This window comes from Miscanthus floridulus, chromosome 13 (genome assembly GCF_019320115.1).
Source record: "Miscanthus floridulus cultivar M001 chromosome 13, ASM1932011v1, whole genome shotgun sequence".
In the NCBI taxonomy this organism is placed as follows: domain Eukaryota; kingdom Viridiplantae; phylum Streptophyta; class Magnoliopsida; order Poales; family Poaceae; genus Miscanthus; species Miscanthus floridulus.
The window spans coordinates 11,836,807-11,860,895 of NC_089592.1; the positions used below are offsets into that span (position 1 = coordinate 11,836,807).

At 50.3% G+C, this 24,089-nt stretch overlaps 1 protein-coding gene and 1 pseudogene across 1 annotated transcript; both read left to right on the forward strand.

Moving 5' to 3' along the window:
• The first annotated feature begins 528 nt into the window (after positions 1–528).
• On the forward strand, positions 529–2,576 carry LOC136499453 (late embryogenesis abundant protein D-34-like). The gene is made up of 3 exons (XM_066495104.1): positions 529–996; positions 1,113–1,223; positions 2,508–2,576. The coding sequence occupies exons 1-3, from the start codon at positions 529–531 to the stop codon at positions 2,574–2,576; spliced, it is 648 nt and encodes a 215-aa protein (XP_066351201.1).
• An 11,955-nt stretch (positions 2,577–14,531) lies between these two features.
• LOC136502211 (LEAF RUST 10 DISEASE-RESISTANCE LOCUS RECEPTOR-LIKE PROTEIN KINASE-like 2.4) lies at positions 14,532–19,688 on the forward strand (annotated as a pseudogene).
• Positions 19,689–24,089: the final 4,401 nt, after the last annotated feature.

Consider the following 24,089-nt stretch of genomic DNA (forward strand, 5'->3'; position numbering starts at 1 on the left):
GATGCCAATGATGAGTGGGGGTTGCGCGATGGTGACGACTCCTTGCGGAACCTGTTCAGAAGACCCCAACAGCTCCGCTCGCGGAAGAAGGGAACCGAGGGCCTGCTCGACGCGCTCGCCGAGATCGAGGATGGCGTGCTCGAGCTCGTTGACGCGGTTGTTGACCTCCTGCTTCCAGGCGTTGATGTCGGTCCTCCACCATCGACTGCTGCAACTCTGATTCCCTTGGAGTTCTCTCCGAGAAGCGCCAGGATGTGGCCGAACGAGAAAATGGTAATGATAGCACACCAAAGAATGGGCTTCCCTTCTATAGGACTTCAACCGACTTCATTAAAATGACCCTTAAAACATTAGCTTCTTATTTTAATGACATTTAGCGTATTTCTACACTTTGTTAATTAAAATATATATATTTTGGTCCTCTTGTGACCCTTTTGCCCTTCTACTTTTGTATCATTGATCGATCGTACCAATTCATCTGCCCGACGTTCCTCCTTCCCGCCGAGACCGACGCCGCCCTAAGCATCGATGCCGCCGTTCCTCCTTCCCCTCCTCCCGACTCCCATGGATGGATCGCCGTCCAAAGATGATGATGGCCGCGTGGGCCACGTGGGCAAGGCCCAGATCACGAGCCCCGTCGCTGACGCCGGTGCCACCATCATCGAGGCCGAGCTCGCGGGCCGCCGCGTCATCACCGAGTCCATCGGCGGGCAGGTGGTGGCGAAGATGGTGACCCCGGCGCCGGTGGCGATGCCGGACGCGCTGGACAAGGACGCCGTCACGATTGGCCGCACGCTGGAGGCCGTGGTCGCGATGGCGGGGTACAGGCTGGTCGACTATAGCGACGCGGCGGGCATCCAGGTCGTGGAGACGTGCGCCACGGGGTCCCACGCCACCATCCCCGGAGCGGTGCCCGCGGCGGCGCAGTCAGCGACTGATCAGAACGCCCGCGCCTTGCGCGACGAGGACAAGGTCAAGCTCCGGAACGTCCTCTCGGTGCGTGCGATCGCTACTCTGCTTTGTCATTTCTCGATTCGCAGCTGTAGCGTGTAGGCGAAGTGTTTTGGACTGTCAGTGGTGACCGTGAGTTGCGTGGCCGTATGTACGTGTAGAACGCGAGGGAGAGGCTGCCGGCGGACAAGGGGGCAACGCGGGAGGACGCGGAGAGGGTGGTGTCCGCGGAGATACGGAACAAGCTGGACGTGATGACCACGCCGGGCAATAATCATCTATGATGACATGCCACCAACATCTGTCATCATTACCAGTAATTGTTTTACATAATGCGGTAATCTGCTAGTACATGAATTGCTCTAGTGATGTGAAACAAAAAAAATGTGATACAAGGAAGAATATGGCCATATAATATCGATCGACGATCATCCACAAGTGACATACTTGTACAGTCACATAGTCAAATTCCTAGAGGCTGCATCTCCAAATCCCAAAACAAGGTTCGGTTTAGACATCTGTTATTCTAAAATTAGATTAAAAAAACATAATCCTCGACAAATTCCCAAAGCATGACCCAGAATAATGAAAATTGGTACTTGTGCTCGTTTAGATACTAAAGGGTGTTTGGATCCAGCTACTAAAATTTAGGAGGTGTGTTGGGAGGATGTCGCGGGTGTTCGGATACTAATAAATAAATTACATAATCCGTCGGTACTCCACGAGATGAATTTTTTAAGCCTAATTAATCCGTCATTAGCACATATTTACTGTAGCAACCCATTGTCAAATCATGGACTAATTAGGCTTAAAAGATTCGTCTCGTAAATTAGTCGCAAACTATGCAATTAATTTCATAATTAGTCTATATTTAATACTGCATGCATGTGTCCAAACATGCGATGGGACAACAACTAAAATTTAGAAGGGCAACCAAACACCCCCTAATATAGCATCGACCATAGAAGTTTGATGCGCTAGGACAAAGTGGTCACCCCATCACCAAGTGAGCAAACTGCAAGCACAGCTTGTGTGATGCGCTGCTTAGCTCCATTGCTCACCAGCACCTGATCTGGGAGGTAGGATATCCCGTTTTCCCCTGTACAGTCAATAATTAAACACGAAGTCATTCAGTTTTCTCAGTCAAAAGGTTACTCTGCGAAGACAGACGTCCATTCATACATCCACAGACCCTGGAGTTTAGCACAAATAGCCTTCCTCAGCTCCAAAGTCCCAGCATTAGGAGTGTACCTTGTATAACCATCCTTAATCGCATTCATCCCGGCCTGATAAAGGTAAGCAACGAGAATGTTTACCTGAAATATCCCAACTTGATAACAAGACATATTCTTGCTGAATACTCATCAACTTGATATCCCAACGAGTATCTAATCAAGTACTCATCAACTATAATGTGATCAAGTTTTATTTAACAACTGCATTCAGTAAGCCAAAACCGAAGGTGAAGTTGTAGGAAATTAGTGCAGGTAGCCCTCATCTCCGCGATCGCGGGCGACGTGTCGAAGTCTGGCATGGAGAAGCCGCCGTGCGTGCTGGTGTCCGAGGCCGTGAGCGCGGCGTCCGTGCGAGCGGCTTCATGGCGGCCACGTCCTCGCGCGTCGTGACCCGCGCCCTCGTCCTCCCGAGCCCGCACCCGCGCCCGCCTCTCCGTGTCGCCGCCGATGTGCTCGAGGTGGCCCTGCGGCAGGTACAAGACGGCGCTGCCCTTGCGCGGCAGCGGCGCGACGGGTCCCACGCACGCGTGCCACAGCTCCAAGCACACGGCGCCACCGGCCCTGGCGGCCACAGGCGGCGCCTCTGCCTCCGCCTCATCCTCCTCCTCCACGGTGTTGAGGTCAATGCCCGCCATGGCCCCTGTCGGCCGCAGCAGTTGGCTCCACGGAAGGAGCAGACGACGACAGTAAAGCGCCGGTGCGGCGAGGGATGGAGCTGAGGAAGCGAGGGAGGAGTATCCGAGTAGGGCAGAAGGGTTACAAGAGGGTTAAAATACATGTATTTTGATTAACAAAGTGAAGAAATACGCCAAATATCATATAAAATAAGAAGCCAACATTTCAATGATCATTTTAACGAAGTCGACGATTGAAGTCCTATAATTACGAAGCGCCTGTCCTGTAATTACAATTTTCTGTGGCCGAACTGCTCCTCCGGCGTCACCATGGTCATCTTCCGGCGTGTGAGGTACGGATGAGGTGCCAGGACGAAGATCTGATACCAGATGTCACCGGTATACGACTATGATAACTGGATTTGGGTAATTTGAACTTGCGTTCGTCGGAGACGCTGTATCGAGCTCCGCCGCCCCGGCGTCGGCTCTGCCGATCGGTTTAGAATTACGTATACAAGTCGAAGTTTTCCTCTCGCCTCGCGTGCTCTCTTTAGGACGTTACACGGGTCGGGACCCACTCACAGCCACACAGGGCCGGTAACTCTTGGATTGGGCTTTGACACCCGCTTTGTCCTGATGGGTTCGCCAGCTTGTGCGCGCCCTCCGATTGTGGCACCCGTCATGGCCGGTGTAGTAGGAGCTCCAGTAACACCTCCTTGCTCTGCTCGTCGGCTTGTCTCGTGTGCCATGACGTACACCTCCTTGATCTGTGACAGTGTACTCAAGGCAAGGCCCATACTCCACTACCGAGCATCTTTACCGAGGGCCTAAGAATTTACCGAGGGAAAATGCTCGGGCACTCAGCAAAGAGTCTTTGTCGAGGGCTAGCCCTCAGCAAAGAGTCTTTGTCGAGGGCTGGCCCTCGACAAAGGACAGCTCTCGGCAAAGACTCTTTGCCGAGGGCTAGACCCTCAGCAAAGACAAGCACACGGCAACAATAATTCTTTGCCGAGGGCTAAGCCCTCTGCAAAGGGCCGGCCCTCGACAACACCGCCTGACACGACGTCCATCCCCTGCCGTCAATCTTTGCCGAGGGCATCACCGTTAGGCCCTCGGCAAAGACTTTTTAACCGTTTTTGAAAATTTTCTTTTAAAATTTTCTTTGCCGAGTACCCCTGGCCCAGCACTCGGCAAAGACAGTCTTTGCCGAGTGCCAAGCTGGCACTCGGCAAATTTTCAATTTTTTTTTGTTTTTTTGACCCCAAATTTTTTGTTGGGCCCGCCTACATTATTTACAACTTCATGTTCAAATTTGGTGCTTTTTCTAGTTTTTTTTGTTATATTTGGTTGATTAATTTGATTATGTTGAATTTTTATATATAATTCAAATTTGAATTGCAAGTGCATGGAATATTGTAATCTAGTGCTTCGAAAAATGTTATTCATGGTATTTGGTATATGTTGAGTCTCTATCCACGAACTCACATCAAATTTCGCACATCTTCTTCACGTAACATGACGAGCCACTTGGCAGAAAAGTGTTTTAAAATTATATAAAGTCCATACGAAGTCCGAAAATCACGAAACTTGTCGAGGTGTCATGTTATCGCATGTGTAGCCTATGGTAAAAAATTGAGAATGTTTCGAGCAAGTTGCAACGTCAGATGCATAAAACCCCGCGCCTGGCCGCCCCTCCCCCGACCTCAGCTCCCACCAGCGGCCGCCCCGCTCCCCACGTCGGCCCCCCTCTTCCACCTCAGCCACCACCGCGCGGCGGCCCCTTGTAGCTGCGCCCGGCCGCCCCGGCTCCACCGGCGGTCGCCCCGCGCCCGGCCGGCCCTCCTCCCCCCGCGCCGGCCACCACCGGCGGCCCCCTGCGCCCGGCTGCCCTGGCTCCACCGGCGGCCGCCCCGCGCCCGGCCGGCCCTCCTCCCCCCGTGCCAGCCCTCCTACCCCCGCGCCGGCCCCCACTGGCGGCCCCCCTTCTCCCGGCCGCCCCGTCCCCACCACCACCCCGAGGCCAGCCCTCAGCTCGGCCTAGTCGCCGGTTGGTGTTAGAGGGGAGGAGGCAGAGGTGAATTAGGAGGAAGAAGAGAAGGAAAAGAGGAGAAGGAGGAAGGGGAAGAGAAGGAGAAGAAGAGGAAAAGGAGAGGAGAAGGAGAAGAAGAGGAAGGAGAGGAGGAGGAGGAGAAGCGGAGAAGAGAGAAGGGAAGGGGGAGAGGAGTATTCCGGCGCCCTCGACCTCGCCGGAGAAGAAACTGAACCTCGCACCGCGACGCCCGACTCCGCCGCAACACTAGGTAAAACTCTCGTAATTGGCCTTTGTGCCTTATGTGGTTGTGTGGGCCTTCGTGCTGTATGTCGATATAAGGGCCTTTGTGCCGTTGTCGTTGTCGGCCTTCGTGCCGTTGTGAATGTCGACCTTCGTGCCGTTCTTTTTTGTAGGTTATGAAAACCTCACCGTGCAGGGGAGGTGCTGCCGAATTTTTTAACAAATACTAACCTGTTGCCTTTTTATATTGCAGAGGATTCGTCGGAGGAGACCAGAGGACCCCGATCATCTTCGTGGGCGTTGCGGGTCTGCCTGCACCACGTTGCCTCGCCACTGCACTGATTTGACACCGCCCTGCTAGCCTGACCTCACCAGCACCTTAGGTATAACCCCTCTATCCGTATCATGGTCGTAGGTCGCATAACCCAGTTAGGCATCTCCCGTCCGAAACAGAGATGGTCGGAGGTATGCGGATCTTTGCATATCTACGATCGTATCTGTTTCGGATTGTCCACATTTTTTGGACAGCCTGCGGATGCTTAGATGAGGTTAGTTTCCATGGTCCGCTCCGGTCCGAGGCAGACTTTCGGCATCACCTCCTTGTTGTTCTCTGGATACACACTCTCCCTTGCAGGACGTGTATCAGGAGAACGGCGGGGAGGTGCTACCGAAATTCTATCTCAGATAAGGAGCGGAGCATGGAAACTAACCTCATCTATGCATCCGCGGGTGAGATTAGGACCTATCCTCACATATTAGAGAGTAGGAACACCGCGTAGATGCAATTGATGGTTACATTACTATGTGCTGTATATGTGGAAGGATGGAAGACCGTCAGTGGATGTACACGGGCCGGAGAAGCAGGAGTGACTTTGACATTGAGTGGGTGAATGGGACAGATGCTTTCTTGGAACATGCATGGAGCTCGGGTGTAGCTAAAGGACATTCTAAACTTTGGTGTCCCTGTAGCAAATGTGACAACAACAGAAGGGTAGACAAGGTGACCATGGGTAAACATCTTGTGTACAATGGTTATACGGCTGGCTACCACCGGTGGATCCACCATGGTGAAGCAGATCATATAAGAGCGGAGGTGGTGAGACCACGCCTCGAGGCTTTTGATGATGATGCCGGAGTAGCAGACATGCTAGATGACACTCACCAAGCTCACTTCGTAGAAGGACGTGAGAAGGAGGAGATGGAGGAAGCCGCTAAGGCCTTCTACGAAATGTTGGACTCGGCACAGAAACCCCTTCATGAGAGTACAATGGTTTCTCAGCTAGATGCCATTGGATGTGTTATGGGGTTGAAGGCCGAGTTAAATCTAAGTCGCGAAGGCTTTGATAAGATGTTGGCCGTGTTTGGCAGCATGCTACCGGAGAAGCACATTCTATCGAAGAACTTGCACGAGTCACAGAAACTACTTCGTATGCTTAAGATGCCATATGACAAGATACATGTTTGTCCGAAGGGGTGTGTCTTATTTAGGAAAGATCACAAGGATGCAAAGTACTATCCGAAGTGTAAATCCTCAAGGTACCTGGAGGTAGACTCTGGAGATGGCCAGAAGAGACAGCTTACGATCCCCCGCGAAAGTCCTACGGCACCTTCTGTTTGTGCTGAGGATCCAACGGCTTTTCATGACCGAGGAATCCGTGAAATAGATGACATGGCATAAAGAAGGTGTACGGTACAAGCCATGGACGATGGTGTATCCGTCTGATGCCGAAGCATGGACGTACTTTAATGACAAACATCCTGGCAAAGCAGCTGAGGCTCGTAATGTATGTGTCGTGCTGGCAACAGATGGGTTCAATCCTTATGGACAGTTGTCTGCCCCATACACATGTTGGCCCGTGTTTGTTATCCCCCTGAATCTCCCCCCCCCAGCATCTCCTTTCAACGGCATAACGTCCTCTTGTCGTTGATAATTCCTGGACACCCGGGGAGTAATATGGGTGTGTACATGGAGCCTATGATTGATGAATTGATCGACACTTGGGAGAAGGGGGTATGGACATACGACCGAGCTACAAAATTATCCTTCAAGATGCATGTTTGGTACCACTACTCCCTGCATGACTTCCTGGCGTATGGGTTATTCGCCGCCTGGTGTGTCCACGGGAAGTTCCCGTGCCCAATATGCAAGGAAGCTGTGAGGTTCATTTGGTTGAAGAAGGGTGGCAAGTATTCGTCGTTCGACAGGCATCGTCAATTCCTCCCTTCTAACCATCCATTCAGACAAGACATCAAGAACTTTATGAAAGGTGTTGCAGTGATAGACCCTAAACCATGCATGAAAAGTGGTGCTGAGGTGCGTGCTCAGATAGATGCTCTCGTGCCCAATGAAGGAGGTGGTTTTGTGGGATATGGTGAGGAACATATGTGGACTCATAAGTCTGGCTTGACGAGGCTCCCCTATTTCAATGACCTTCTTCTGCCACACAACATTGATGTAATGCACACCGAAAAGAATATCGCCGAGGCACTTTGGGGAACTCTCATGAACACTGACAAGTCTAAAGACAACGTTAAGGCTAGAGTGGACCTAGCGACGTTGTGTGATAGATCGAAGCAAGAGATGCGGCCTCCTAGTGGCCGAAACAAACAATGGAAAAGACCTAAGGTCGATTTCGTCTTGGAACCCAATCAAAGGAGGGAAGTACTAAAATGGATCAAGACGTTAATGTTCCTAGATGGATATGCAGTGAATCTGAGCAGGGGAGTGAACTTAGGCACTTTACAAGTCAACGGGATGAAGAGTCATGACTACCACATATGGATTGAGCGGCTTCTTCCGGCGATGGTCCGAGGCTATGTCCCTGACCATGTCTGGCAAGTGCTGGCAGAGTTGAGCTTTTTCTTCCATCAGCTTTGTGCCAAGGAGATATCTCAGACCGTCGCTCAGGACTTGGAAAAAGCGGCACCTGTGTTGCTCTATAAGCTGGAGAAGATCTTTCCACCCGGCTTCTTCTTGCCCATGCAGCATCTGATTGTGCACCTCCCGTCCGAGGCACGTTTGGGGGGGCGTGCAAGCTCGGTGGTGCTATCCAATCGAGAGATGTCTAAAGACTCTTCGCAAGAAATGTACAAATAAAGCCAGAATTGAGGCTTCCATTGTAGAGGCAAGTCTAAGGGAGGAGGTGGCAAACTTCACAACACTATACTACAAGCCAAAACTTCCTAGCAATCATAATCCACTCCCTCGTTACAATGTTGGTGAAAATGAATGGACCCACAGCCTGTTCCAAGGCTAACTCGGCAGCGCAAGTGGATCGACCAATAAGATATTAGGAAATGAAGAGTGGTGAAGTGTCATGCTATATGTGTTGACCAACCTTCCCGAGGTGTAGCCATTCGTCGAGTAAGTTCTCAATGAACTTGTTTCAATACGCCCTGAATATTCTTCATGCAACCCCACTGATTCTCGTTCGGACAGGGAATTTGTTCGTGAGTCCTGGCATCAATCAAGGGATCCTACCTCGCAGGAACATGACACCCTTCTTTCTCGGGGTGCGGGTGCGGGGAGGCCTGATTTCATTTCTTGGTTCAAACAAAAGGTAATGTCCAATTTAGCTCCCATGTTCCATATTCCAAGTTTCTCGTTCGTTCGATTAATATAACGACCTATCATGCTTGAGCTTGCAGGCCTAGACTGACTCGTCCATGAGTGAGGAGTTGAGACAGGTTGCAGGTGGCTATGACGTTAGGGTGCAGTCATTTACCGATTATGACGTGAACGGATATCGCTTCCACACAACAAGATATGAGCAGACTCGGCCCAAACGGAAAACCACAAATAGCGGAGTTTGTACGCCCGGCACTGATGGCCTCGACTATCATGGTAGAGTTGAGGAAATCTATGAACTCTCATTTCATGGTCATAAACATAAACCTATCGTGTTCAAATGCCACTGGTTTAATCCTTGAGAAATGAGACGGGCCCCTCATCTTGGGCTAGTCGAGATTCGAGAAGATTCCGTCTATCCAGGAAAAGATGTCTACATTGTGGCTCAACAGGCCATGCAGGTGTACTATACGTGATATGCCAACCAAGACAAAGCAGATCTTAAGGGTTGGGCTATTGTGCACTAGGTGTCTCCACACGGTAAACTACCTGCCCCAAACGATGACGATTACAACTTCAACGCAAACACATATGATGGACAGTTCTATCAAGAAGATGGGCTACCAGGCACGTTTGAGATAGTCTTACCCGAAGCGATCGAAATGGAAGTAGACAACGAAATGGAGGATGACGAGGTTGATGGAGATGTGGTGCAAAATGCCAAGGACATAGAAATGCTTGACCGATTAAGGCTAGGCAATGACGACGAAGACAACATAGATACTTCAAATAGTGTTGCCCATTTGGACAATTTTGACAGTGATGACGACACCTATGATCCTAATCATGAAGATTATTCCTAATATATGTAATACTCCGTTTGTTTTAGTTTGTGTTTTCTTTATTTATTTTGAATCTATTTCTAATATATATACTAATAAGTCTTGTTCATTCTTTGTGATTGCAGGTGATGGCGTGCAGCCATCCCATTTTAGACGAGGGGTCGTGGTCAGGGGTAGCGTCCATAGGAGGTCAGAGGAGGAGGACCAGGGTCAGCAGGAGGCAGCGGACTCCTTCCCCGCCACCTTCAGACGAGGTGATGGAGGAGGAGCACATGACGGCCACGCCCGACGATGAGGTCGAGGATGAGGACGTCCGATAGACCGAGGACGAGGCGGCCGAGGATGAGGCCGCCGAGGGCGACAGTTCCGCTACCCCCGACTGTCTACCAGCGAGTTCCCGCGAGCCTCCCTCAGCCTCCGCTTCCTCGCAACCGGGCACTGATTCGCCCTATGGCAAAGAGGTAAGTAACTATAGATGTTATCACAACTACTTCATATGATAATGTTGGAAATCAAAAGAGGAACTGATAAATTTTCTTAATCACTTGTGCAGGGCCTGGTTGGTTTTGTCGGGTACTCCTGCACGCTCCCCTGCGAGCATCATTGGTGTTTTGTGCAGGAAATGGTATCCCGGCCTTGCGAACGTGTCCGAGGACATGCGGGAGCCGGCCTACACGTGGGACAGGTACCAGTTGGCCCCTGACGACAGGTACCACAACAAGCAGGAGCGGGTACTGGCGGAGTTTTGGGTAAGTCTCTCTCGCACAACATTTTCATTGGGCAAGTCTTTTATTTAAATAATGAATGGATACATCGGTTTTGTATGTAGAGGTATTTCAAGCCGGAAGAAGGACTTGAGGCCCGGGCGGATCAGGCGGTTGCCACCGCCTGTAGGAAGTACGTCACCGACATGCACCACGAGGCGCGCATGCAGGCCCACAGAGACTACTACGCCGTGGTGTTGAAGCAGTCCATTAGCAAGCCTGATGCAAGACAGGTGGAGCTGTCCCGGGCCCAGTACCTTGAGGTAGACGAAAAACATTAATAATGATTCATTTTGAGATTAAGTTGGTTTAATTTTATCTTTTTCTATGTCAAATAATCGATGACTTGTAGGTGATTCCCTAGTGGTGCCGATCCCACTTCGTGTGCTGGGAGATGATCGTGGACAGGTGGTTGTCCAACTACTTCGTTGAGAACCACGTGAGGTAGCGGGACCAGCGTCTGCTAAGGCAAGGTGCTACTCACCATCAAGGCAGCCGCAGCCTCCCCGCCTACAAACAAGCATATGTAAGTGATTTCTTTTATCTTATTTGATGCTGAGTTCTGCCTTATTTCTCACCATCTTGCCGTCTTACTCGTAGGAGGCTGCACACCCGGGCGTGGAGGTCTCGGAGTTCTCTACGTGGGCTATGTCCCACATGGGCAGGGCGCCTTCCTCTGTCTCCTTCGACCCGTCTGCCCCGCGCGAGGTGTACTCCGACCCGACCGTGCACACTAAGGTCCAAGAGTACACCTCAAAGGTGAGGAAGGTCCATGGGGAAGATTATGATGTGCGCACTGAGCCCATTGATGCAGACACCATCATGAGGCTAGGAGGAGGCAAGAAGCATGGGCGGCTGTGGATTGCAGACGACGCCATCGACTCCACCACTGTTCCCTCTCTCGACGTGCTCCGAGCATGGAGCATGAGCTCCAGCCAGCCCATACGCCCACGGCCTACTCCGTCACTGCAGCGGGTCGACGCTCTCGAGGTACGTCCAGTTTTACTCGTCGTACGTTCATCTTTGCACACCTAAGTTACATTTGCATTACTAAAACATTGAAGTTTGTATTGCAGGCCGAGCTGCAGGCCCAGAAGCTCGTGGTCGAGGCTCAGAGCGCGTAGCTGTAGACCTAGAGGGAAGCGTTCGTGGCCCAGGAGAGGAGGATGCAAGAAATGGAGGCCTTCATGCGGAGTGTCCAGCAAGGGGGTGTACCTTTGCCGTTGGCAGCTCCTCCATCGCCTACTCCTACAGCCACTCCTGTAAGTATGAAAGTTCACTCTTACTAGATGCTTCCTTGACATACAACCATGGTTGACATACAAACTTACTAGATGCTTGACATAGAAACTTACTAGCTACATGCTTGCACTAGCTATGACATACAACCATGCTTGACATTCTCAATTTACTAGATGCTTGACATAGAAACTTACTAGATGCTTGCACTAGCTATGACATACACCAATGCTTCACATAGAAACTTACTAGATGAATCTCACACATGCAACCTCTTATCCTTTTTGCAGCTTTCGTCGGCGGGTTCAAATAACCCCACTCATGCGTCACCGAATGATGGAGCCTTTGCTTCACCATCGTGTCATAGATCGCCTTTTTGAGGAGTTGTGCTTCGTCATGTGCTTAGACTTGAGCTTCACTTGTGGTTGTGACTTGTGCTTGGACTTGATGGACTGTGGTTGTGAATTTGTGACTTGTGGTTGTGATATTTGACTTGTGGTTGCGATATGTTGTTATTTGAGTTGTGGTTGTGATATAATGTGTGAAAATGGTTTCATTGTGATATATATGTGATTATTGTGATGTTTGTGATATATATTTGAACTGTTTGTGTCAGTGGAATGCAAAAAACAAAAAAAAATTACAATTTCAGTTGATTTGCAGAGTGCAATGATCATGGCACTCGGCAAAGCTGGGAAACTTTGCTGAGTGCCAGGACATTGCACTCGGCAAAGATTTTTTTTTTAAAAAGCAAAAAATCTTTGCCAGAGTGCCAAGCTGGGGAGGCACTCGGCAAAGAGATTTTTAAAAAAATTAAAAAATAGCTTTGCCGAGTGCGCGCCGCCGTGGTACTCGGGAAAGAGTTTTTTTAAAAAAAATAAAAAATGTCTTTGCCGAGTGCCTTGCCGCCGCGGCACTTGGCAAGAAGTTTTTGAAAAAAAAAATAAAAAATGTCTTTGCCGAATGCCATAACTGTCGGCACTCGGCAAAGCAAAGGCGCCGTCAACGGAGCAGCGTCGTTGACGGCTGCTTTTCTTTGCCGAGTGCTGCCGTTGGCACTCGGAAAAGGCTTTGCCGAGTGTCCGACAAATGGCCCTCGGCAAATAGCCTCTTTGCTGTTAAATTTTTTTCCGAGGGCTCTTTGCCGAGGGCGGCACTCGACAAAGCCTTTGCCGACGGCTTTTGGGCCTTTGCGGAATGCCCTGGGCCCTTGGCAAAGAGGGCGCCTCCAGTAGTGCTCTAAGACTCCCAAAAGTAAAATTGCTTTATGATGAGTGAGTGTGATTGATACCAAGAATTGACAAGTTACTATAGACACAACTGCAGACGCCCTCTTTGCCGAGTGCTGGGGGCACTCGGCAAAGCCAGCCAAGCACTCGGCAAAGGCTTTGTCGAGTGCCGCACTCGGCAAAGGTCTCTCGACAAAGATTTGATCGGCAAAAATTTCTTTGCTGAGTGCCAAAAATCGACACTCGGCAAAGCCTTTGCCGAGTGCCCGACACTCGGCAAAGTTGGAACGAAAAAACCCGAAAAAATGGGAATTTTTACCCAAAAAAAATGGAAAATTTGTTTTAATTAGTGGAGGCCCCCACCGGTCAACGCCCATCCATCTCCGGCTTTTTTCGCGTCAATTTCACGGCTACGCGGCCGACGGGATTCGAACCCGAGACCTCCCGCTGCGCACAAACCTCCTCTACCACTACACCACACTGTCACTTGTGTCTGGATTTCGTTTTAGTTCCTAATATATTATACTAAACCGAGTGTAAATTGTTTGTTTGAGGCCCTAAACGAATTCAAATAAAAAAGTTGTGAACTACAAAGTTTCATAACTTTTCGAGATCTACACTTTTAGTTTAGGAAGTTTTTCCATTCGAGATCGTTTACAAAATTTGAATTTTAAAATTTAGAAATTCAAACGCAGTTTTGCATGATAAGATGTTTTCAAATCAAAAAGTTGCCAACTACAATGTTTCATAACTTTTGGAGATCTACAATTTTTATTTAGGAAGTTTTTCCATCCGAGGTCTTTTGAAAAATTCAAATTTTAAAATTTTCAAATTCAAACGTCGTTTTTGCATGACAAAATGATTTCAAATCAAAATGTTGCCAACTACAAAATTTCATAACTTCTCAAGATCTACAAAGTTTATTTTGGTCATTTGTTCATCCGACATAGCGGTAGTAACATTGTTCACAAATCATATATATCTCTCTTCTACTTTCATGAAACTAATATGAGACATATATATTTTATGAACAACGTTATTGTCGCTTTGTCAAATGAAGAAATGACCAAAATAAACTTTGTAGATCTTGAGAAGTTATACAACTTTGTAGTTGAAAAGTTTTTCATTTGAATTCATTTAGGGCCTCAAAAATTGCTTCGAAAAACTGATTTGCCGAGGGCCAAAAAAATGCACACGGCAAAAAGTCTGTTTGCCGAGTGCCAAAACAAAGGCACTCGGCAAAATACATCTTTGCCGAGTGCCAGAAAAAAACACTCGGCAAAGACGTATTTTGCCGTGTGCCAAAAAATAGCACTCGGCAAAATACATCTTTGTCGAGTGCCAGAAAAAAAACACTCGGCAAAGACGTATTTTGCCGTGTGTTTTTGTTTGCCGAGTGTATTTTATTTGGCACTCGGCAAACACGGTCTTTGCCGAATGCCCGATAAAATACACTCGGCAAAGACTCCGGCACTCGGCAAATCGCCGGTTTTCCGTAGTGAGAATGGAACTAGCTAGATGTATTAGCTAGCCGCCGAGTTTGAACGAGGATGACGATCCGTCCTCGTCTTGTTTTTGACCGAGTAGGAGTACTATTATTTGTGTAGCTGGCTAATATAAAATATATGATCGACTAGCTACATTTTCGCTATCAGAGACCAGACGGCGACATGATCCCGCGAGTTTTCCCGATCGTAGACTCGTGGTCAACTCGTCTTCTTCTTGCTCCCTTCACTATTTTTGCGTGCCCATGCATGTGCGTTGAGTTATTCTTATCTCTGCCAGATCCTACCTGCGGCGTGGGTTATCATCTTTCAATCCCCACTGAATCGGAGTATGCCACAGCCTCTTGTCATATGGCTCCTCCTCCTCGCCGTGGAAGCAGCCAGGACGGCGGCCGGAGCCGACTGCAGCGTCGGTACCGGCTGCGACCTCGCGCTGGGCTCATACTACATATCGCGGAACCAGAACCTCACCTACGTCTCGAGCCTCTTCGGCATCGACGACTACCACACCCTCGCGCCCTACAACACAGGCTACTCCAGCCTGGATTACATACCCGTCGACAGCCGCGCAAACGTCTACTTCCCCTGCCGCTGCCTCGCCCTCCCGTTCGCGCCCTTCTCCAACTACCTCGCCGGATCCTTCCCCTACTGGGTCTCGCAGCAAGGAGAAACCTACGCCAGCGTCGCAGCCAAGTTCCACAACCTCACCACGGCCACCTTGATCCAGCCCGCCCCCAGCAGCGTCAACGATGTTCTTGACGCCGGCACGGTGGTGAACGTCACGGTCACCTGCTCCTGCCCGAACTCGGACGTGTCACCGGACTACAGGCTGTTGCTTACCTACCCGCTGGGTGACGGGGAGACGCCGGCCTCCGTCGCGGCGAACCACGGCTTGTCGTCTCCGGTAGAGTTAGACCCTGTTCAGGAGGTATAACCCCCGCGCGGACAGCGTCAAGGAGGGAGATGCCGTCTATATCCCTCTCAAAGGTGAGACTGAGATCTATCCATGGTTCTTGCATTCATGCTGCTGCTATTGTTTGATGATTGAAGTTACAAATTTACAATTCGTTTTTTCCTTTGAAACGAACCGGCACGAAAGCTGCCCATATATTAGAAAGGAGACACCCAGAGAGGCACTGTACAGCCGCACCAAAAATTTACAATCTCATATCCCAATGACACGTGGGTTCAATCTAAGAGGGTGTTTGGTTTCAGAGACTAAAGTTTAGTCCTTCTCACATCGGACCTTCAAATACTAATAAGAAGGACTAAACATAAATTAATTATAAAATTAATTACACAGACGGAGACTAATTTATGAGATGAATCTATTATGCCTAATTAATCTATCATTAGCACATATTTACTATAGTACCACATTGTCAAATAATGAACTAATTAGTCTCAATAGATTCGTCTTGCAAATTAGTCTCAATCTGTGCAGTCAGTTTTGTAATTAGTCTATATTTAATACTCTAAATTAGTGTCCAAACATCCGATGTGACAGGGACTAAAATTTAGTCCGTAGAACCAAACACCCCCTAAGTCGTTAACATGTAGATCAGTATGTCAAATTTTGAAAGGCTCGCAAATTGGACATCAATTTTAGAACTTTCTCCTGTTGCATGCATGCATATGGATTTCGGTTTGTTGCTTTAGCTATAAATTAATGGCAGCGTTGCATTATATTGGGGAGGATTATATATTAAGTACTGAGTTTTCGATCCTTCCTTGGCAAATTAATTTAGACCTGTATGCTGCTAAGAACGAACGGAGGTGTTTTATTTGAGCCTCTACTTCTGTTGTGTGGTGTTGGATTGGGTTCTTCAAATTTGCTTGGATTTGCTATATTGAAAAAAGGCCCAATTGCACAGGTCGATCAAAGCCTCCTTGACAAGGGGTGCACGTGCGAGCAATTATCAGCTCACTGTTTTATTTCTATATATATGTATCCAGATGGCTACTATAATGGAATTATCACAACGAGGACTGGTCCAAGGAAAATCAAGAAAGTCATCATAATAAGTAAGATATAAATCTCTCACTCCCTCTTTGACAATTCTTTCTCATAAATCATAGTCATATTGTGTTATGTGTTTGGTAGGAAAGACAGAGGCAAAGACGAGTCATCACCATTTGAGATCCGTTAGACATCCGATAAGTGGGACATGCATATCATCTTCTCAGTTCTCACCGGCTTCTTCCCTTCTTCTCCATAGCGATACGGACAACTCTACCACCGGTCTCAACCCTAGCCACCCCTTCCGCCACCACACCCGGCGGCCTCGTCCAACACCATCCTCAACCCTAGGTGCCCCATATGCCACCATATGCCCGACCCCAACCACCTGATATGTTGCCGCTCCTTTCTGGCGTGTTCGTTGCAGCCCATGCCGACCCTGAACCTGACCCCACCCGCCTTGTCCTTCGCGGTGACGGCCCGCCTCGCACGCTCACGCCAGGGCAAAGCCCATGCACTGGCATGAACCCATTGGGATTTAGTTCGTCTGCCCGCCCACGTGCCTAGCCAGAGCTCGCTCAACTGCGCCAGGGCAGAGCTTGAGGTGGGATTGAGGTTGCCCCCCCCCCCCCCCCCCAGCACTCGCGGGCGGTGGAAGAAGAGAAAGGTGACGCGATGAAGAAGAGAGGAGTACAAATGGAAGAAACAACGTTGGTAAAAGACGAGCACTTCCCTCCAATTTCTATAGAGTTGTCCCCAAATCTGAAGCAATACTCCCTACTAGGGATGACTCCATCCCTGGTGTCCCTGAATCGGAACAAAGGGGGTATCCCACTTCTCGCCCCCAAACCAAACACTCCCTAACAATGCAAGGGCACGTATTATTGGTAGATAGTGCTCTCTACAAGAATTTCACGTAGGGGCCACAACGGGTAGATAGTGCTATCTACAAGATGTCCACACATAGGAGAGAGAAATGAAGAGAGAGAAAAGGTTTTTGCTGGCCCTAGGAAGAGCTGCTAGCACCACATCCCACTCGACCACTCGTCTACTAGGTCATTGGACTGCTAGTTCTATGATAAAGCATGCTCCTAGTTTCTACCTGCATTTCCAAGGGTCGTTTCAGACAGTCAAATAATGAAATGTCCTGTAGCCAGTTTTTGCCAATGGTAGTAGAAAGCCGGCAAGGTCGATGAAAACTAATTGCCTGAGCCTCCAATCTTGATTCCAAATGCAGATAGACAGGTTGGTAAATGGTCCACCAACTGTGCCTCCAAATGGCTGTAGATTCAGAAATGGGGTTGCTTTGGTTTCGCTATTAATTCTTGAAACACTTTATGGAAGTGAGGCTAAGTTCCGATGTTCATTCATGAATTGTCTTGGAATGGCTTTGTTTCTTGATTTCTGTAGAGTTCAGCCAGTTTCAAACTTCAGTGTGGAGACGGTGGGGCTAGGCGCCACCGGCGAGGGTGGGCGGAGGCACAGCCAGCTCGGTTGTAGGTGTGGAGAGGAGGGTCGCACCCTAGGGCGTGACTAACATTGTGTGGCAGAGCGTAGGCACAACACGCCATGGATCTTGGGCAAGTGGCCACTGGTAGGGGGCGAGGTGGAGAGCGGCATGCCGTGAATGTGATTTGACATGCAAGTGGGTCACTCTTGATTGACCAAAACACTAACCCACTAGTACAACAGTACTCCCCCGACCCAAAAAAGAGTGTCACCATGAGGTTCGTGATGGTCAAACTTTCTTAAATTTGATTAGGTTTATAGAAAATATTAGTAACATTTGCATCTCCAAATAAGTTGAATATGAAAATATATACAACGATTTATTTAATGCTACTAATTATGCACCATAAATATTAATATTTTTATATATATTTGGTTAACGTTGAAGATGTTTGAATTCTCAGGAAGTGAGATTGATATTCTTTTATGGGACGGAGGGGTACTTGTTTAGAAGGAAGCAGAAAATTTGATGTGGTAAACCTACCTTTAGGATATTGATTCGAGTGAATGTACAGGCCGGCTCCCTCTAGCCTTCCAGAGTAAACACTAAGATCAGAATAGTGTTCCCCTTGATTCTTAATGAATAAATCCTAAACTATCTACTTATGTTAGGCAAACATCGATCTCTAAAGTATCACTCAAATGTGAAATCTCAGCATTGAACATTTAGAAGCATCGTCTTTGATATATTTTTAGTTGCTTTATATTATGTAACATTAGGTATATGCATTTCTGTTCTTTGACAGGTGTTGTTGCTGGCACGTCCGGCCTATTTGGGGCAGGCATATCTAAAGTATCACTCAAATGTGAAATCTCAGCATTGAACATTTAGAAGCATCGTCTTTGATATATTTTTAGTTGCTTTATATTATGTAACATTAGGTATATGCATTTCTGTTCTTTGACAGGTGTTGTTGCTGGCACGTCCGGCCTATTTGGGGCAGGCATAATCCTTGTCTTGTTCTTGCTCTGGTACAAGAAATATTACGGCATGCTGCCATGGCAAAATTGGTCAAGGAATGCTCCAAGGATTGAATCTTTCCTGCAAAAACAAGGAACATCACACCCTAAAAGGTACAGTTATCAAGATGTGAGAAGAATGACCAAATCTTTTGCTCACAAGCTTGGCCAAGGTGGATATGGAGCTGTCTACAGAGGCAACCTGGCTGATGGCCGTGAGATAGCTGTCAAGACACTGAAGGATACCGAGGGTGATGGCGAGGACTTCATGAATGAAGTGGCTAGCATCAGTAGAACATCTCATGTCAACATTGTTACTCTCTTAGGATTCTGCCTGCAAGGGAGAAAAAGAGCTCTAATCTATGAGTACATGCCCAATGGTTCGCTCGAGAGATATACGTTTGGAAGTATGTCTGCCGAAGGAGGCAACAGTCTATGTTGGGATAAACTTTTTGAGATTGTTATCGGAATCGCACGAGGGTTGGAGTATCTCCACAATGGCTGCAACACCCGCATTGTGCATTTTGACATCAAACCACAAAATATCCTTTTGGATCAGAACTTCTGTCCAAAGATCTCAGATTTTGGGTTAGCAAAGTTGTGCCAACAAAAACAGAGCAAAATCTCCATGGTCGGGATGAGAGGCACGATAGGCTACATAGCTCCAGAAGTATTCAACAGAAGCTATGGAGCAGTGAGCAACAAGTCAGATGTGTATAGTTATGGTATGATGGTTCTCGAGATGGTCGGGGCGAGGAAACAAATTGATGTTGGCATAGACACTAGCAGCAACTATTTTCCCCAGTGGTTGTACGACAAATTGGATCAGTTCTGTGGCGCCACCATCTCTGAGATCGGAAGCGACACCACAGAACTTGTGAGGAAGATGATCATTGTTGGCTTGTGGTGTATACAGTTAAGACCTATAGATCGGCCATCCATGAGCAAAGTCCTTGAAATGTTGGAGAGCAACACTCTAGATTTGCAGTTGCCACCGAAGGCCTTCTTGACTGGCTAAATAGAGCAGCGTCCAACTTGTAAATTTTGCACTCTTTTTCATGATATAACGTTTTCTTTTACTGAGTACCAAAATGGGAACTGATTCGAGTTCACTCTGCAGCTCATTTTGTTCTTTTAGAGAAAAAAGTTGAAATCGGGGTTTGCTATATCTAATATTAAGGGACTTGCTAAAATTCACGTGCCTGAATTTTAGTTTTCTTTCAGGCCATGGTTATTGCATATATTTTATACTAAAATTACATATTTCGTTTATTGCAATTTCTGTAGTGTCGGTGTTTTGGAACGGGGGGTCCTCAACCAACTAGTGAAAGTGTACTGCGTGTTCCTAATCCTGGATGGTGATGCAAAGAGACACAAGGTTTATACTGGTTCGGGCAATAGGTGCCCTACGTCCAGTTTGAGAGAGCAATCTTGTATTCCTTGCACCGAGGTGCTTGTAGTAGGGGCTTCTAAGCTGAGCGAGAGAGGGAGCTTGCCCCAGGTCTCTGCGTGGAGGAGCGTGGGTTGCTTGAGATGTTGATCTCATGCCGTGAGGGAGCGTGTGTGTTACAGAGCGTTGCGCGTTGCTTGCCTCGGTCTCCCCCAGAAGCGGCCCTGGTTACTCCCTTTCATAGTCGAAGGGAGGCACAGGGGCGGTACATGCGTTTGCTACGTGGCATTTTGTGAGCGGAGGCAGCGCGTCCGAGCCCTGCAGCTTGTCACTATGGCGGTGTGGTCGGTGGAGCGGTCTTGTCCTTCGTGCACTGGAGCGACGCGCCAGCCACGCCTGATCCTGTGCGTCGTGGGAGCTCCTGTGGTGGCAGGCGCGCCTTCTTCTGTTGTAGGCGTGCTGGTTACTGTATGTTTGACCGGCGCGGAGTGCCAAGGCCGGGTTGATGCGATGGCGCGGGTACGCTGATTCCAAGGCTACAAGAGCTAGGCCTTGTGTGCGACGTGGGAGCTCCTGCAGCCTGACGCAGGGTATGGCGCGTTCTGCGGGCGACGTGTCGGTCCCAGAGTGCTGACAACGTGGAGAGCCGAGGCCCAGTCGATGCAGAGGCTGGACTGTCGTGGGGGGCTCGGTAGGCGCAAGTCCCAAGGCTACAGGAGCTCGGAAGCGGATAGCCAAGGCTCGGAGGGAGCAGTTGGTCTTGTTCGTCGATTCCGAGGCTACAGGGACCTAGACTTGACTCTCCACGCCGCGCTGTCCTTGGAGCAGGGGTTAGGTAGCACAGCGTAGCACGGGCGTCAGTCGTGGGCACAGTGCCGAGCACAGCGGCCGGTAACCCCCGCCCCGTCCTGTCCCGGATGGCAGGGCGTTGATGTGACTTCCGTCTCGTCGGTCACTCCGTTGTACTGTGCCATCGTGCGGCTGACATCGCGGGGGTGGTTGGACGCGTTGGTTGGATGTGACATCCTGTCAGGGAAATCGGTCAAGGCGGCGGTGATGGGGTTGATGCCGAGGCGGCCTCGAGCGAGTCGGTAACTGAGTGCTCGTCCGAGGCCTCGTGGCACGGGGCCTTGGGCTAATCAGAGAATCGGTGGCTCATTCGAGGCCTCGTGGCGCGGGGCCTCGGGCGAGTTGGAGAATCGGTGGCTCGTCCGAGGCCTCGTGGTATGGTTCTAGGCTGAGCCTGCTTCGGTTGTGCCTGGATATTTGTTCGAGGTGGTACGGGCGGTCCAGCCAGGCCTCGGATGCGGCGGGTTTGCCAGCGGTTGTTTTTTGGTTTTGTTATTTACAAGGTCTAAGTAATTTTTTCGGTTCTTGCTCAGGGTACCCCTTTTATGGTATCCGACAGTAGCCCCCGAGCCTCGGGGGGAGTGCGAGCACTCTCCCTGAGGTTTCGACGAGACTTGGCTCGCAGCAGCTCCTGTCGGGATGGTGTTTCGTACTCGAGGTTTCGGTGGGTGCGCATGAGCGCACCCGCCGGGTGTAGCCCCCGAGGCCCTGGAGGAGTGGATTCACTCCTCCAGGGGCTTTTCTCTTGTTGAGTGAGGGGTTTTATTACGTTTGCCGAGTCCCCGGGTACGAGTTCGGGTCACTGGGCCTCGGTTTGGTCGCAGGAAGAGCCCCCGAGCCTCTGCTCGGAGCAAGAGAGCGATCAGGAGTTTCCCTGTCTTTTTTGTGCGGCCCTCGCGCATCCTTTTCATTCAAAAGGAGGGGTGGAGTGTGCCAGGCTACCCTCGGTGGGCGCGAGCAGTGACACCTCCGGTGAGCTGTTATCGGGTAAGTCCGAGTGGAGGCCCGTGCCCCATTCGATAGGGGTCAGCTAGCGGTCCAGAGACGCACTCCAAAAGTACCAGAGGGCTTCTCTAGTGGGTCCCAGGGCCGTTCGATTAGCCTTGGGGGCTCGATGCCTCCCTACGGTGGGATTCCATTCAGAGACTTCCCTGCCGGTCTTGGACACGACTTAGGGCATCCCAAGCAATTGCTTGCTTGGGCCTCGGCCATGTACGGGCTCACCCATAGTCATCCCTGACTCTATTTGTCCTGGGGCGGCTGTTGAGACCCTCGGGGGCCCAGCCTTCGAACCCCTAGACTGTAACGGGCTCGGTGCCCAGTTGCTTAGTCGTTTTATCGCGTTTGCCGAGCCCCTGAGTGCGAGTTTGGGTCGCTGGGCCTCGGCTTGGTTGCAGGAAGAGCCCCGAGCCTCTGCTCGGAGTAAGAGGGCGATCAGGAGTTTCCCTATCTTTTTTGTGCGGCCCTCGTGCACCCTTTTCATTCGGAAGGAGGGGTGGAGTGTGCCAGGCTACCCTCGGTGGGCGCAAGCAGTGACACCTCCGGTGAACTGTTATCAGGTAAGTCCGAGTGGAGGCCCGTGCCCCATTCGATAGGGGTCGGCTAGCGGTCTAGACACTCACTCCAAAAGTAACAGAGGGCTTCTCTAGTGGGTCCCAGGGCCGTTCGATTGGCCCCGGGGGGCTCGATGCCTCCCTACGGTGGGATTCCATTCAGAGACTTCCCTGCCGGTCTCGGACATGACTTAGGGCATCCCAAGCAATTGCTTGCTTGGGCCTCGGCCATGTACGGGCTCGCCCATAGTCATCCCTGACTCTGTTTGTCCTAGGGTGGCTATCGAGACCCTCAGGGGCCTAGCCTTCGAACCCCTGGACCGTAACGGGCTCGGTGCCCAGTTCCTTAGTCGTTTTATCACGTTTGCCGAGCCCCCGAGTGCGAGTTCAGGTCGTTGGGCCTCGGCTTGGTTGTAGGAAGAGCCCCCGAGCCTCTGCTCGGAGCAAGAGGACGATCAGGAGTTTCCCTATCTTTTTTTGTGCGGCCCTCGTGCATCCTTTTCGTTTGGAAGGAGGGGTGGAGTGTGCCAGGCTACCCTTGGTGGGCGCGAGGAGTGACACCTCCGATGAGCTATTATCGGGTAAGTCCAAGTGGAGGCCCGTGCCCCATTCGATAGGGGTCGGCTAGCGGTCTAGAGACGCACTCCAAAAGTACCTGAGGGCTTCTCTAGTGGGTCCCAGGGCCGTTCGATTGGCCCCGGGGGCTCGATGCCTCCTTACGATGGGATTCCATTCAGAGACTTCCCTGCTGGTCTCGGACACGACTTAGGGCATCCCAAGCAATTGCTTGCTTGGGCCTCGGCCATGTACGGGCTCGCCCATAGTCATTCCTGACTCTGTTTGTCCTGGGGCGGCTGTTGAGACCCTTGGGGGCCCAGCCTTCGAACCCCTAGACCGTAACGGGCTTGGTGCCCAGTTCCTTAGTCTCGACGGAATCGGGTGGGGAATATTCCCTTCCCACCGGCTGACGACGGTGGGTGCGCCTTTTGAGGCGGTTTCTCGGGGAGACGGAACGGCGCCTGCCGTGACGTGGTGTCTGCGGATGGGACGTTACCGTACGTGCGCGGCTAGCGAGAAAAAGTAGGGCGTGTGGGTGGTTTGGCCGGATCCGCATTAACTGCGCTAGATCTAGGAGATAATCTTCCCGGTTTCGTCGCCCGCCCGTTCGCCTTCTTTCCTCCCTCATAAACGCGTGACGAGCCACGCCCCTGCCCCTTCTTACCTTTTCTGCCTGCACTCGCGCTTTCTGCCCTCGAGCGGTTGCCAAGAACAGCGGAAGAGAGCGCCGGGGAGAAGAAGGGAGAAGGGGGAGGAGAGGAGAGAGAGAGAGAGAGAGAGTAAGCGAGAGCACGTGTTATAGCCATAGTCGCATTCTCCACCGCACCCATGGCTGGTGGCGTTGTTGTTCTCCAGGCGGATCCTTGGGGTCCGTCCGACGTGTCCATGGAGACGCTGTAGTCGCTCATCGACGACGGTCTCCTCCGCCCGGTCTCCGACCCCAATAGGCCAGAGTGGATTGCTCTGGGGAGCGAGCTGGAGCCGAGGCCACGCAATGGCTACATCGTGAGCTTCGTGGCCTTCCACGAGCGCGGCCTCGGCTTGCCGGCGGACCGGTTCATGCGGGCGCTCCTGCACTACTACGACGTGGA

Bases quoted from the DNA above. Each gene is read 5' to 3' on its own strand.
- LOC136499453 (XM_066495104.1), top strand. From the start codon at position 529: ATGCCGCCGTTCCTCCTTCCCCTCCTCCCGACTCCCATGGATGGATCG. The intron at 997-1,112 runs GTGCGTGCGATC...ATGTACGTGTAG, and splicing joins AGCTCCGGAACGTCCTCTCG to AACGCGAGGGAGAGGCTGCC. The intron at 1,224-2,507 runs AATCATCTATGA...CCGTGCGTGCTG, and splicing joins TGATGACCACGCCGGGCAAT to GTGTCCGAGGCCGTGAGCGC.